Source organism: Electrona antarctica (assembly GCF_951216825.1).
Source record: "Electrona antarctica genome assembly, chromosome: 11".
NCBI lineage: Eukaryota > Metazoa > Chordata > Actinopteri > Myctophiformes > Myctophidae > Electrona > Electrona antarctica.
This window is the reverse complement of record NC_136792.1, coordinates 49,701,811-49,718,574: the sequence shown is the minus strand read 5'-3', so window position 1 is coordinate 49,718,574 and position 16,764 is coordinate 49,701,811. Positions and strand designations below refer to the sequence as shown.

The 16,764-nt window shown below is 44.2% G+C and overlaps 1 protein-coding gene across 6 annotated transcripts in view; it reads right to left on the bottom strand.

Moving 5' to 3' along the window:
* The window catches only part of arap1 (ArfGAP with RhoGAP domain, ankyrin repeat and PH domain 1), a 135,013-nt gene that overhangs the window by 67,575 nt on the left and 50,674 nt on the right, over positions 1-16,764 (bottom strand). For all 6 annotated transcript variants that reach the window (XM_079515137.1, XM_079515140.1, XM_079515136.1 and 3 more), the window contains exons 10-14: positions 14,988-15,193; positions 14,695-14,801; positions 11,667-11,866; positions 9,485-9,570; positions 7,138-7,320 (exon numbers count right to left, since the gene is read on the bottom strand). In XM_079515137.1, coding sequence (XP_079371263.1) covers positions 7,138-7,320; positions 9,485-9,570; positions 11,667-11,866; positions 14,695-14,801; positions 14,988-15,193 — 782 coding nt within the window. The remainder of the gene's footprint in view (positions 1-7,137; positions 7,321-9,484; positions 9,571-11,666; positions 11,867-14,694; positions 14,802-14,987; positions 15,194-16,764) is intronic.

The following is a 16,764-nucleotide window of genomic DNA, read 5'->3' as shown; positions in this document are numbered from 1 at the left end:
CCTTTTAAATAACTAAATCTGAATTTTCTGAAAGTAAACCATGTAGGACGGGCTTTTGTTGACGGTCGATTCACACACACATCACTCTGCTTTGATTGGTGTCACGACTCACAGGCCAATCCAAACCTTGGGATAAAGAAAAAATATATATAAAAAAGAAAAAAAAACACGGAAAACAGCACTCGTCTCTGCCTTCAGACAGTTTATTGCCAGAGCATGATTTGAAAACTGTCCGGACCCAATCTTTCAACGGGCCTATACCTCTTTCCAGACAGCCCTCCCACATAAGTCAGATCCTTGGGACAAGCCACCATATGTCACTATATACACTGACACCACGGCGCGTAATCAGCGCCTCAAACGGTGACTCCGCCCACCCGGGGGAAGTTGTGATTTGCGCTCATTCACTGCAATGCAATTTGCGGCATTTTCAAAACAATATTGAGCAGAGTAGCGATTATCAAACGTATTTGCAATGCCATACGTTGAAAGATCTGTTGCCTGTGGACAAGGCACGCTACCTCCGCAAGTTAGATAGCATCGGCATAGATGTTTGTCCGTATGTGATTAAGGATTGGACCAAGTTGCATTGGCAGCCATAGAAAATTCTTACCCCAGGCTAAAACCGGATGGGACGTTTTTGGGCGTTCCTGTCTAGCGTGGTGTCAGTGTATAGCCCATCCATACCCTGGGGATTCACGGCTTCTTCTCTTCATCTCCTTCCGGCTAATTCCCATCGGGCCGTCTGGTTGGGTCGGGTCGCCAGAGCGGATCATCCGTGTCCATCCGTTTTCTGTTCAGTGCATGTTCCTCGGTCACTCCATTCCAGCCACCTGCATTGTCCTTCCTCACCCAATCCATGAACCTCCTCTTTGGGTCAATGGAGCGACATGCATGCCCTTTCTCACCCAATCCATGAACCTCTTCTTTGGGTCAATGGAGCGACCTGCATGTCCTTTGTCACCCAATCCATGAACCTCTTCTTTGGGCCAATGGAGTGACCTGGCATGTCCTTTCTCACCCAATCCATGAACGTCTTCTTTGGGCCAATGGAGTGACCTGGCATGTCCTTTCTCACCCAATCCATGAACGTCTTCTTTGGGCCAATGGAGCGACCTGCATTGTCCTTTCTCACCCAATCCATGAACCTCCTCTTTGGGGATTCATGGCATTATTATTAACTAAATGACACTGATCATCCCCTGCATCGTCTCTTCAGACTCGTCACGCCATCTGGACCAAGATGCATAGGCTTACAGTATGTTACCTGGCATATACCTATACCCATGTACCCGTCTAAATACTTCCTTAATGTCAACCAAATCCACACCCACAACACCAGAGGGAGTTCAACAAACGGCTCAAACAAGGGAAGGGATTAAATTTAATTTCGCTCCTATGCCACTAAAATGTGGAACGCCCTATACCAACAGCCAATGAGACATGCAAGTCCCGTGACTACTTCATAACCGCTCTCAAAGAGCACCTACGGACGGCTGCAATTTGAAACTGCCCCCCCCCCCCCCCCGTCTGAGTCCCCCCACCCCCTTTTTCTCCATACTGTACTATATATACTATATATGATGATTTCCTGTTTTTATAGAAGTGTAAATGTATTGTGTACGTCTCTAAATGTTCTGATGAATTGAAAATGGTGGACCCTGTTGTAAACAAGTGTAATGCTTAATCATGGTGTCGTCCAAAGTAGCAGACTTTTGCTTTCGTTTTAAATGTACCTACTGTATTCTGCATACCGTGAAATAAAGACTTCAATCAATGCAGAACTGGTTTTAGTGAGAGTTTTGTCCCTTCAGCCATTGCTGCACTAAAACAGCCTCGCTGAGATCAGTGATATGATGTTCTTTGTATACAGAACCATCATTATGTATGTATTCTGTGAGGGGAAAATCCAACGCAAAAACAAGGAGACCACTGTACTGCATATGCAAAGTAATACTTTGAATGCCTTCAAGCAGCCATTTCACAACTTTTTGTTTAGGCAAATGAACATGCAATAGAGGGTACTGTATGCGCATGCTTAAAGTGAATGGCACATCGAGTGGCAAAGCAACATGCAAAGTGAGTTTAACATTGTTTAACGTTGTTTAATGCATAGGACTTTTCTGTTTGGATATATGGGTTGTCAAGGCCAGAAAGTAGTTTTTGCCACTCGGTATAGGCATTCCTGCAAAACTTCCGGGTTTGATGATGATGTCACGCGCATACTCTCTATATCTAAGCCTACATCGAGTGATATCTCGGTACATAGAAATGGCTTTATTGGAGATTCTGACTCTCAATTGTACGTACATTTTGTTTTGATTGTATTGTTCCACTTTGGCAATGTAAGCATATGTTTTCTCAGAGAGCGAAACAGCAGCCATAAATGGTGACACGGAAACGAACAGAGCGTGTAAACAAAGCCGTGCATTGATAGAGCCGACCTCAACGCACAGGGAACACACATGTACATAAATACACACACACAGTAATAAATGCAGGCCCGCAAAACAAGCCCACACAAATTCATATGCCTGCAGACGCCACACACACACACACACACACACACACACACACACACACACACACACACACACACACACACACACACACACACACACACACACACACACACACACACACACACACACACACACACACACACACACACACACACACACACTACAGAAATACAATACAGCAGTAAATCTGTGCCTATTATAGTCTTGGGCAACAGAATGCTCTAAATGACAGACACCCACCCACACACACACACACACACACACACACACACACACACACACACACACGCATTCCGACATGTCTCTCCCTTCAACCTCGCTTAAGGCGGAATGCATCGACTGACACACATATTGTGATTAACCAATGACACATGTACGTACGGGGGGCGCCTCTGCGCACACACGCACACACACACACACACACTCACGCGCACGCACACACACGCAACCACGCACGCACACACTCTCCTGTAAGTATCATCAACAGTATCCAAGCCCACATTTACGGATACAGACACACATACATTCCCACTAACTTCTTGCTAACACAAACAAAAAACTTGCACAAAACATGCACAAAAACGTACCTGTCAGCTTGTCTGTGTCTTCAGTCGCTCCTGTGTGCCAGTCAATACACTGGGCAGTGCACGCACACACACACACACGATCAGTATAGGAGATCAACTCACCGAAATGGGAACTTATTTATCAAAACGTAGCAGGTTGTTAAAAAGCCAGCTAGCCTCAGACACACAAACAAAGAGAGAGTTGCTCTTCTCCTCTCTGCCAAACAATGAACGAGAGAGAGGGAGAGAGAGAGAGAGAGAGAGAGAGAGAGCGAGAGAGAGGGAGGAGTACTAGGGGAGAAGAGGGGCAGAGTTAACATACATTCCAGCAAACTAGTGATGATGTCAGATAGAGAGAGAGAGAGAGAGAGAGAGAGAGAGAGAGAGAGAGAGGAGGGGTGGGACTAGATAAACAAACCAGCATGTGCCCAAAGTTTAAAGTTACTCTTTCACTTGTTTTCAACTCAGTTCCCCTCCCACTCCCTGTCTGTCACGCGCCATCGAGACACACACACACACACACACACACACACACACACACACACACACACACACACACACACACACACACACACACACACACACACACACACACACACACACACACACACACACACACACACACACACACACACACACACACACACTATCAAGAGGGATTATCATACAGTCAGGTAGCAACAGCTGTTCTTAGTTTACGAGAGGCAGGGAGAGCGATAGGAAAACACAGATAAATGGAGCCGCCACGTCCAGGAAACAACCGCCGGCACACTGAACCATTCACCATGATATGAGAGAGAGAGAGAGAGAGAGAGAGAGAGAGGGAGAGAGAGAGAGAGAGAGAGAGAGAGAGAGAGAGAGAGAGAGAGAGAGAGAGAGAGAGAGAGATGGAGCGCCTGTGGGCTGTAATCAAAAACACACAGGAAAGAGGTAGAAACACTAAAAAGTCTCCTTCAGAGATCAATGGAATGAAGGGAGGGAGGGAGAGAGAGAGAGAGAGAGAGATCACAGAGTATCAGAGCGTGATGGTCAGTGTGGGGGAGGATTGAATGAAGAGGGAGGTCAGCCAGCACTGGAACAAAGCCTGTATTTAGGCCAAAACGGTGTGTGTGTGTGTGTGTGTATGTGTGTGTGTATGTGTGTGTGTGTGTGTGTGTGTGCGCGCCACTGTAAGACGAAATGCTGCATTTCCAGTTTCACACACGCACACTGTACGAAACACTCACTGTCAGGTGCTATTCTATGTGAGTCAGGCGCGCACGCACGCACGCGCACGCACACGCACACGCACACACACACACACACACACACACACACACACACACACACACACACACACAGTTTATGGTAAATGGGTTAAGTGGCTAAAGGGTGACCTTTGAAACAGTGACACATTCAGCACTGCCACCAGCAGTTAAACCCTGTAGAACCTAACTGCGCACGCACGCACGCACGCACGCTCCTTGGCCAGTTCTTAATCGACGCTGTCTGAAGACACAGATTCTGCTTACAGCAGCATGTGTCAGCGGCACCACTGGCTGCCCTAAACATGTAATGTTTAGTGTTTATGTAAGGGGTTCCCAAACTTTTTTGGACCAGGTACCCCAGGGGTAGACATTTTTCCAGGTACCCTCTCATCTGAAGCGGCCGCAGAAACCTTTCAAGTGTCTTTTTGTTGTTTCTGCAGCATGCGTCCTGCTGTTACTGTTTGGGGTCACGACAGGTTGACTGATGTTGTAGTTTTAGTAATCATGTCAGCTATTGGCCCAAAGCAAACACAAAAAAAAAGTTTATTTCGCAACTTGGCAGAAATGACCACGTAGATCAACATAATTTTAATGTTAAAAAAAACTATTTCGGGTACCCCCTTGCTATGCGTCGCGTACCCCTAGGGGTCCGCGGACCCCACTTTGGGAACCGCTGGTTTATGTAACTCGTCCTTAACAGTACATGAGGTAATCGCCACCATTAGGCTCCTGTCACTGTCCCGTCTCTGTCGTCACGTGGGCCGGTTCGCCACGAAATAATTAGGAACAGAATTACTGACACACTGCCATCAATGTAATAAGTAGCAACTCTGAATTTCTGAGACAAACGTCATCAATGATTCATCTGGAATATTCATGTGAGTGTGAGTGTAAACAGGCCTACATCCATTAGCAAACGGTACGTTCATTTATGGTGTATTAAAACCCATTTAGGCCTGACGTCGAAATAAAAAAAAACCTTCGCTCTGAAAGAATATATACCTATTCAAAGATTTGTGCCGCATTTTTACGATTTTTCTAAAAATAGCAGACCTACAAGTTCATAGCGCGCCACTCGGTGGCGCGCTATGAGCTTGTAGATCTGCTATTTTTCAATAGCTAAACTAGCATAACATGATGCTAACACCAAAAGGGGTTCCCGGAACATCCCGCCCCCAAAATGGGTTAAAATGTTGAACCAAATGGTGGTGCTGTGACAAACAGCTGAACATGGACCTTAAAGGACCACTTCACCACTTTTCAACATCTCTTCATATAATTGGTCCTCACTAATGTTCATGATAAAACACCACCATTTTGTCCTACTCAGTCTGTGTCTCATAGGAGGGCTTTGGGCAGTTGGGACACCCGTCCACCAGTGACATCATCATTAGGCAGATTTTCTTTTAAACAAGATTTGTTTTAAAATATATTTAGATTTTTATTATCGTGAGAACGATGGCTTCAACTTTTGCATTGCAACTTTTCAGGAAAAGAAAGCCGGCCGTTTCTATTAGCTTGGATTCACCATCGATGATGTCACTGGTGGACGGGTTTCTGAACTGTCCACAGCCCTCCTATGAGAGACAGACTGAGTAGGAAAAAATTGTGGTATTTTATCATGGACCAATTATAGGAAGAGAAGTTGAAAAGTGGTGAAGTGGTCCTTTAAGATGAACCTCAAAACATCATAAAGATCCAAAACTAATACAAAGGTGAGGTCTGTGTAGAGCAGTGGTTCCAAAACAAAAAACATTTGTGGGGTCGCGGAAACATTTCTATGGTTCCCTTTACTTTTCGTTTCCTACATTTAGTGTTTTAATTGTAATTAGTTCCAACATAAAAAAAATAAAAAAATAAATCCCCAAAAAGCCACCATTCTTCATGAATTGAAAACAAATTTCAATTATTTTATCACTAATTTGAGGAAGACAAATCTAAAAAAAATAATCCAAAAATTAGAAAACAAATGTTTAAAGGCGTAGTGACATGAAAAATACGTTTTTCACACTTTTAGACCATATCCATGGTCATCATATGGGCATATCTAACAATGGATGCCAAAAAAATGGGCAAATTCTGTGTTTTTATATCAAAAGTCCATACAAATATTTATAATATAATGACTTCCTGAAAACGAAAAGTCTGTGAAAGATTTCACATAAATTGCACGCTGCGTTCATGATTTGAGGTTTTTTGTTCAAAACGAGCCAATCCTGCAAACTTTGAAAGCCAATGTTAGCCAATTAGGATGGGCACGCGCGCGCGCACACGCACGCACGCACGCACACGCGCACACGCACACACACACACACACACACACACACATACTTGTTTTAAACTTAATCATCACGCTAAAATATGTATAAAGGTTGTGTATAGGTTAGAAATAATCCGCTGGCTTTTCCCCTATGTCTCCCTTTCACTTTGTTTACAAACACAATTTACGTGCAGTAAAGTCACAGACTTTGAGACCCCATAGCCTGGAGGGACGCAACGCTCTGATTGGTTCAGAAACTTCAGAACCTGCAGCGTTTCAGGCTGAAACTTCAAAATAAAATGTCCACCATTTCCGTTTCCCTATACACCTTCAAAAAGTAGTGAAAATAGCCAATCTGTGAGTTTGTAGATCTGCTATTTTATACTAGTCTGGGTCGCCTAGGAATTCAGCGGAGCTCTGCGCACCGGAGGTTCCTTTGCGCAATAGCAGATCTACAAGCTCATAGCGCGCCACCGAGTGGCGCGCTACGAGCTTGTAGGTCTGCTATTGGAATTGGACAACAAAGCAAAACATGTCCTTACGTTGTTGAGCTCCCGCTGGTTGCCGTACAGCTGGTGGTACCTCCGGTACTTTCCCTGGCGGTACTTGTTGGAGATGAAGCGCCGCCGGTCCTCGCTGCAGCTAGAGGGCGCCAGAGCCTCGCTGGGAGGCACGCTGGCCGCCCAGAAACTGTTGGCGCGCTCGTTACCTAGCAACAGGAACACCTGAACACGCACGCGCGCGCGCACACACACACACACACACACACACACACACACACACACACACGCACACACAGGAGGGCACAGGGAACAGGGTTGATTTGGTCGACTGAAAACTATGGCACGTCGACTACCTTTTCTCAGTGACTAAAACAAGATGAAAACAAAATAAAAACTAAACGATGACGACTTAAACAAAGACTAAATATATCAACAATTTTGTCAAGAAATAAAAGCTAGACCATAAGCCACAAGCAGGCTGAGGAACAGTTTTTCTTCCCACAGGCTGTCACAATGTTAACCCATTTTGGGCGGGAACCCCTTTTGGTGTTAGCATTATGTTATAATTTAGCTATTGAAAAATAGCAGATCTACAAGCTCATAGTGCGCCACCAAGTGGCGCGCTTTTTTGAAAAATCGAAGAACGACCGACATAGAAACATAGCTTTTTCAGAAAACTGTCAGGATGTAGAAGACATTTTTAGAATCTGATCTCAGGTCAAAATACTGTGAATGTGCAAACAACCCTTCTGTACTCCAGGGGTTCTCAACCCGTGGGTCGCGACCCCTCGGGGGGTCGCCAAATTATTTTAGGGGGTCCCCAAATTATTTTCAAAAAAAAGAAAAAAAAAAAGATTCTTTTTTAAATTTTATTTTCACGATTTTTCTAAAATAGCAGACCTACAAGCTCGTAGCGCGCCACTCGGTGGCGCGCTATGAGCTTGTAGATCTGCTATTTTTCAATAGCTAAATTATAACAATGCTTAAAACACCAAAAGGGGTTCCCGCCCAAAATGGTTTAAGGTTATTGTAGCAGTCAATTTATATTGGGGGTCGGGAGGGGGCGGGGCGGGGGTCCCGAAACATTGCCAAAGCATTTACGGGGGTCCCCGGCCAAAAACGTTGAGAACCCCTGCTGTACTCTATGCACTTGCCCGACATTATTGCCCTGTGTTTGTTGTCTTCTTGTCTTTGAGTCTTTTAGGTTACATCATGTTTTTATGTTCATGTTTTATTGGAGCTTCTAGGCGTACGTTTTTCACACCTAATTAAACCGTGCATCTAAGTGACAACTAGATAAAGTGCCCCTCGGGGCACAGGTCTTCACCAGGGCAGGCCAGGTTGTGGCCTCCTGGTGGCGCTATAATAGGCCGATGTTGAAAAGGTTGCCATTTCTTCTCACGCCTTGGATGGCAATTGGATGATTTGAGGCATTTTGTTCCAAAAATGGGTTTTTGCAAAAATGCACTTGTTGGTGGCGCTATAACAGGCCAATGTGAAAAGGGTGAGATATATTCCTCAGCCTAGTAGGAAAGTCTGTGAAAGATTTCACGTAAATTGCACGCTGCGTTCAGGATTTGAGGCTTTTTGTTCAAAACGGGCCAATCCTGCAAACTTTGAAAGCCAATGTTAGCCAAATAGGATATGGAATATGAAATATCGGACAGATCAGTCTTGAACACATGACCATAGAGATAGTGTGTAACAATTAGCAGGCTTTTTGGACAGAATCTGGAGGAGTAATATCAAAAAAAATGTTTTTCAAAAGTCGGCCTCCTGGTGGCGCTATAACAGGCCGTTCTGGAAAATTTGGGGCATCGACCGGGTTAACGGTGCCGGAGATTAGCTGGTAACAGACTGACGGACGGACTCTCACACACACGGACGGACGGACACACGACGGAGTGCAAAACATACTCTCTCCCCATGCCTTCGGCCTGGTGGAGACTGGAGACAATAAAGTGACTCTGAATGTGAAATTTACCTACCTACCGGTGCGTCTGAGAGACATTCTAATATTTATCCCTGAATCAGACCAAAGTCAGCTATAATCACCACCCCGAACCTTCCTGGAATCGCAGGCTAATCCGTTGCCACATTAACACAAAGATCAGGCGATAATTGGCAAGAAGAACGCACGTGCGCGCACACGCACACACAAGATACCTGTACTGTATATCACAAAATACCTACACAGAAGATCAACGTGCTGTTTATTTAGACGAGGCTTATTCAGTTCAGGGTAATCGCTTTAAATCTGTTGCATTGTTGCCACTACGAGGGACTTACGTCTCATCCATTCTCCCACGAAATATCTCACGCATCACCAGCGTGTCACGTGTGTGTGTGTGTGTGTGTGTGTGTGTGTGTGTGTGTGTGTACCTACCTTCATGAGCTCTTCTGTCCACACTTTCCGGTCCATCTTCAGACTGCGGACCTTGGAGATGCTCGGACCCAGACCTCTGTGCTCTCCTGAAATAAACACACATGGATTAATTAGTACTGCACAATTAATCGAAAAAAGATTGTGATCTAGATTCAGACAGCTGTGTGATCTCATTTCTAAATTTGAGCAAGAATTGTTCAGCACTAGTTGGCCTTCCAATTCCTTTTAGTGTAATACTCGTATGTTTTTACTTTTTTGCTACAAGAGAGAGACTTTAAGAGAGGTTAAGTTGAGCACTTTGATGTTGTCTGTTTAACCCATTTTGACCCGAGATCAGATTCTAAAAATGTCTGTTTGAAAATGACAGTTTTCTGAAAAAGCTATATTTATGTCAGTCGTTCTTCGATTTAAAAAAAATAGCAGACCTACAAGCTCGTAGCGCGCCACTCGGTGGTTGAGCACTTTGATGTTGTCTGTTTAAAGCCACAGTAGTTATGGTGACACATTTTTAATGTAGTAATGTTCACAGCAACTATAGACTAAAGACAATAGCATATTTTCATGGAAAAAAACGAGAATTGTGCGACAATCGTGATCTCAATTCTTGTGGAGGAAAAATCGATATTCACATTTGAGCAACAATCGTGCATCACACGTGCATGTACTGAAAACGCAGACATTCACACACTGGATATTACACACACTGAAAACACACACATTCACACACATTCACACACTGAATCCACACATTGACAGTTCACACACACACTGCAGCCTGTGTGAAGCCTTCTGGAGATGCTTTGTGAGTGTGAAATTCTACAACCTGTGATTTTTGGGGGCAGTATGCTAAAACCACAGCATCCCTATATACTTGGGTCAAACATTCATCAAAAATAAATAACACATCTTCTACAAGCTTGCTATTTACTTTACACCAAACTTCTTTGACAAAAATGGCAGATCTACAAGCTGAGTGAGCTTGTAGAATGGCTATGATCAAATGGCCAAAAAGTATATAGCGCTGAAGTGGAAATGTATGTTTTGTAATAATAATCAAAATCTCACAAAGTAACTCCAGGAACTAAAGTTTTCAAATAAACCTAGTGGAGTAGAAGTGCAATATTTGGATCCGAGATGTAGTGGAGTAGAAGTAAAAGTACTGGAAATTGAAATTACTCAAGTAGCCTACAAACACCCCAAAAACGGTACTTAAGCACAGTATACAGTATAAGTAAATATTTCTAGTTACTTTCCCGTGCAACACTGCATATAGGAGCCGAATGGAAACAAGACCGCCAGGTCTTTCTTTGTTGTAATACTTTTGGACCAAATGCTCGACTGTACCCTGTGCTGTTTGCATTTTTATATTGTCTAATACAGTGGGTTTTCAACCCTTTTCACATCAAGGTCCATCATTTGTTTCGGCATTTGAGCCACGGACCACCACTTGATTTAGCCTCGATATTTTGTTATCGTTGGATAAGATTTTGTCTTATCATGTGTATTGATGTTGGTACCACGAGGAGATTACACTCAAACATTGATCAAAATAACAATTCTTGTAAATTAAGTAATGCAGATGTTTAACAATAATGTAACTCTTGAGAGTGTAAAATGAATGAAATTATGGTTTCATTTATAAAAGGGTCCATTTGGTTACCAACTCTCCGTCATTTAGCATGGTGACCACCTGGAACCCCCTTCAATAGGTGGTCCCCGGACCGCTGGTTGAAAACCACTGGTCTAAAAAATTGATTCAAATTAGAATCGCGATTCCGTTATGAACGATTCAAAATCTATTCATAATTTCCAAAACATTTTTTTTTCTTCTTTTTTTTCTGGTTACAGTTACAGTAGTTTTCACTACATGGTGTCTGTGATATGAAATGTAAGCTTACCCTAATCACAGTAAACATGTCTTTTTCAAGTTACTTTAGTCACTTCAGTTCAAGACTGGAGTAGATTGTGATGAAATCCTATGTATTGAATCGAGAATCATTTTGAATAGAAAATAGTTCTGGAAAAAAAATGCTTTTGAATTTAAAAAAAAAAAACGTTTTTGGATTGAGAATCGAGTTGAATCGAAAAATTGATTTTGAATCGAATCATGACCCCAAGAATCGGAATCTAATCGAATCGTGGGACACCCAAAGATTCACAGCCCTAATATACACACACTCACCTGCGCAGCGCTTGCAGACGACCACGCACAGGTTGATGGCGGCCCACTCCGGCTTGGCGGCGGCGCAGTCGGCGCAGGCTCCGTTGCTGGGCTCGGCCCAGATGCGCTCCGCCACCTCGCCGCTGGACAGGGCCTCGCCGATGGAGTCGCGCATGGCCTCCACCCACTCCCTCTTCAGCTGCTCCGACTCGGCCATGAAGCTGCGCACAGCGGAGAGACACACGGCGCGGCCCACCGTCAGAGCAGACATCGACATGACTATATAGGGATGGAGCTCGAAACCCGGCCGATACGCGGAGAAACCCCCCCCCCCCCCGATAACAAGCTTATTGAGTATACCCGGCCCGGTATCAATAAGCTTTGGGCTTATCAAGCCTGTTATCGAGCATGTTAGCAGGCCATGACGTCATTGCGAACGCAGTGAGCACTAACTATAGAAGCTGGCCTAAACTATCTGTCTGTCTGTCTATATCACACACAAAAAAACACACACACACACAAAACTTAACAAAAACTTAACTTAAAAAAAATATTAAAAAGAAAAAACTTAACTTAAAAAAAAGAAAAAAATTACAAAAAAATAGGGAAAAGGCTCTGTGTGTGTATGTGTGTGTGTGTGTTAGACTGCCACAACAGCTGCGTTCGCTTCCTGCGTTCATGCGTCTTACTTGTCTTTAAACAATCAAGACAAGAGGCGATCAAGTAACAAATCTAATCAACAGGTCGATTGCCTTCCGTCCGTTAGAAAAGTACAGTATTTGAAGGCCCTAGTAAAAAGATGCTGGTTCTGTTCAGAATGAATTGCCGTCTCCAGTCTTTCCACAAAATAATAGAAAATCCTCGATAATAACCCGGGTCCATAAGACTGATCGATAAGGTGCTCGTTATCAATCAAAATTAACGAGCTGCGTCCCCAGACATGACCATCTGCTTCAGCAGCCACATAACCCACTGACTGTCTGTCTGTCTGACAACCCTGGGCCACTATGAGTAAGGCTAGCGTGTGTGTGTGTGTGTGTGTGTGTGTGTGTGTGTGTGTGTGTGTGTGTGTGTGTGTGTGTGTGTGTGTGTGTGTGTGTGTGTGCGGTAGGTGCTCGTGAAAACACTTTGAGAAGTGACTCTTACTCATAGAGTTATATGGAGAGCGGAGGACAGCCCCGCCTCCCTAATAGCCATTTGTTTCAATGGAAGTAGCTCAGTGGCGTTTGGAAGCACCCGGAAGAACGCTCTACTTCCACATTGTTCTCGATTTAGGCGCCACAATTTGGTGCGCCAAAATGTGGTGCGCCAAAATGTGGAAATTCTAACCTCCATGAACGCGCCTGAAAAATGGCTAGGCCTAGCCAGTAGCCACACAACCGGTTCTGCTCTGACAGAGCAGTGAGACTCAAAACAGCTGATTTTTATGTTTTGATTAGGCGTTCCATCAGGCTCGTTGAGTCGTTTAAGCCCGGCTAGATGGCTGTTTCAACCAATCAGATTGCTTCCTCAAAACGACCTGTTGTATAATTGTCATTTCCATACATAAAGTTAATACAGTGAAGTAGTGAAGGCTAGCAGCCAAAGGACATCAACCTGACAACCAGTTAACAGTCAGTCTGTCAAACACATATATGACATCCCCTGGACACCAAATCGGCTCACGTGTTGCGAGCTTGTAGATCTGCTATTTTCACAGAACGTCTGCCTATTACCGTAGTCAAAGTCTACCGAATATACCGGTAAGACTACTCTGATTATAAGACATCCCCCATTTTTCAAGAAGAGAAAAAGAACATTGAATGTCAAATGGTCTAGTCCCCGATTATTATAATACAACCACGTTTTTTTTGTGGAAAAAACATCTTATATGCAGGCCAATAGCGTATTATGATATGGCCCAGAATAGCGACGCGAGAGTACACGTGTTCAAATGAAACTAAAGTGCACAACGCAAGGAGGAACTATCTTGAGCCTAATGTGAGCGATAATTCACAAAGTGCTGCTCTTGTGCAAATAAAAACACTCTGAACTTCCCAATTCAGCACACGGCTGACACTCATTAAACCATGCATTCAAAACAACACTTATTGAACACGCACGCACACACACACACACACACACACACACACATGCATGCACACGCACACACACAGATGTGTGGCCTCTGAACAGCTTGACGCAGACCCTCGTGGTTACGTCCTTCCTCTTCTCATCTGTAACACTCGTCCGCGCACGCGCACACGCACACACGCACACACACACACACACACACACACACACACACACACACACACACACACACACACACACACACACACACAAAGTGTTTTTGTACCAGCCCACATACAAAGTGAATCCAGAGAAACACACTCCCTAACTCTTCTACAAACATGAGTCTTTTAGGACTTTCCCAAATGCTGGCTGGTGATGAGCCAGTAGACCACGACTGTGCACGCACGCACGCACGCACACACACACACACAGGCTTTTGTCAACCTCTCCCACGGAATCCAGCTGAGTGAGGTATCTCTGAGATGAGCAGCTGTCCGACCTCAAAGGGACGCGGGGCGCGGCCTCCCACGCCGGAAAAACGGGCGCCCTCCGTTCTTCCATTTTTATATTGATTTGACTGCTTTCTGGATTTCACTGTAACATATCGTTTGTCGGGAGGAAACCAACTAACTCAATATTTATGTTTTTTTTTTTTGCATAAATCAGTGCTATTAAACACCCTTTACGTCTGTGTGTTGTTTCGAAAATATTGAACCAATGGAAAGTAGTAAAAAACGCTTTGGACAAAACCTCTTAACTCCATTGGACACTCAAACTGTCTGCTAAAGCAACTAACTCCACCACCTCTCCCCCCTCTCATGCAAGTAATTGATAATATCAAAAAGCACAACACCAACTTTGATGAGGCAGTATATTTTCTTAATTTCCTGAAAAATGTATATTTTTCATTTCCTGAAAAATGAATTTTTTTGGAGTTAGGTGGTTTCTTCCCGACAGCAGAGATACATATAAACATATATATATATATATATACCTGAAGATCCGGTAGGGTGTGGTGAGGTCGAAGCAGCGTCGGTCAGTGTCCTTAATGTTTCCAACGTTCATGTCAATGGAGGTGATGCCCACTCCCAGCTGGTAGTCCTGGACACACAACACAACACATCAGGTCAACACAACACACAACAGGTCAATGTCGTTGGGTAACACTGAAGAACACGTTTGTCGTTATGAAATATCTGAGATCTTTAGGGTTTTCTGGAAGACTGAAATAACATAGATAGACTGAGAACTTCAATCCGCACGCACGGCACGCACGCACGCACCCACCTCCAGGTTCTTGTAGAGGAAGACCTTGTCTCCCCCCACCACGGTGTACAGTTTGTGCCGGAGGCCTCGCATGTCTAGGAAGCCCCTGTACTGTGGGCTGGGAGCGGGAGCCGAGGAGGAGCCCGCCGGGTTCACCGTGCTGCCCCGCCGGCCCCCGGCCCCCCTGGTGGAGTCCTGCAGCGTCGACACCCAGTCGTTCCTCTCGGCTGAATGACGCGTGCGTGCATGTGATGTGCAGAGAGAGAGAGAGAGAGAATGAATGGCATTTCAATACAGTGGGGTGGAAAAAGTACTCATGTGTTTTACTTATGAGTAAAAGTATCAATACTGCAATGAAGAAATATTCCGTTAACCCATTCAGGCCTGACCTCGAAATTACAAAAATATCTTCTAAATCCTCCAGTTTTCTGAAAGAAATATCTTCACGATTTTTCAAAAATAGCAGACCTACAAGCTCGTAGCGCGCCACTCGGTGGCGCGCTATGAGCTTGTAGATCTGCTATTTTTCAATAGCTAAATTATAACATGTTTAAAACACCAAAAGAGGTTCCCGCCCAAAATGGGTTAAAGTTCCAGGATTCAAAATTGACTTGAGTACAAAAGTATTGGTATCAAAATTATACTGAAAAGAACCAAAAGTCGAAGTACTCATTATGCAGAATGTGCCATTTGGCAGGTTTTCAAATGAAAAAATATTTTAGATGCGACGCATTGTGAGCTTGTAGATCGGCTATTTTCAAATGGCCAAAATGTACAGTATGTAGGGCTGAAGCGGGTAATGTATGGTTTGTAATAATAATAATAATAATCCAATTCTACAAAGTAACTAAAAGATGTCAAATCATTGCAGTGGAGTAAAACTGGAGCTGCTATTGGTCCAAAAAGGTTTTAAAAAGAGTGAATGCGATTTAAATATAGCTGCCATTTGTTTCAAAAGGTGCAGTATATGCCAAGCTAACCTTTCCTACACAGGGCCGGATCTACCATATGGGCACTTTGGGCACGTGCCCAGGGGCCCTTGGGCACCAGGGGCCCTTGGGCACCAGGGGCCCATAATAAAAAAAATAAAAAAAAATGTTTTAGCTCAACAGAAAATGTCCCTGCTAATCCGAATGAAATAAATGGTGTCTAAAAAGATTAGTGTTTTATTGTTGGTGAGAAGGGCAGCTGAAAAGTGCAAAATTGTGTGTAAAGCAGCAACAATGCTCTAGATTGGCTGTCACTTTGGGGGGGGGGGGGGGGGGTAGGCGACCGGAAATAGGCCAATATAACGGCATAAAACTGCCCCAAAACAGCAAAAATGTTGCGTGGGCGTGAAGGGGGGCCCTTCGAGCTTCAGTGCCCAGGGGCCCTCAGAGGTGTTAATCCGGCCCTGTAAATCCTACATGAATATATTTTTCACCCACTGTCAATTGTCTAGTGTAATCCTGGGCGCTACACTCCCTCTGCCAACCTGGGGAGAGCAACGAACGGAGAGCATGCTCCCTTCAATGCATGAGGAGTCCAAGCCGCTTCTTACCACCTGCCAGGAGGGGAGTTTCCCCGGTTGGACATACCGCGTGGAAGGAACACGTTATTCCAACCAGTACCGACTGCGCCACACAGTTAACACAGCTCTGCTTAGACATGCATTTCTTTATTTATTCATTCTCTTTTAATTGTACTACATATATATTATTTAAATGTGATTGTTTTGTTCCACGTTTGCTAAAGCCTCTTTCGATTAAATTAAATGTAATTGAATGCCAAATGTGTTCACGTACGGGCAGGCAGAAAT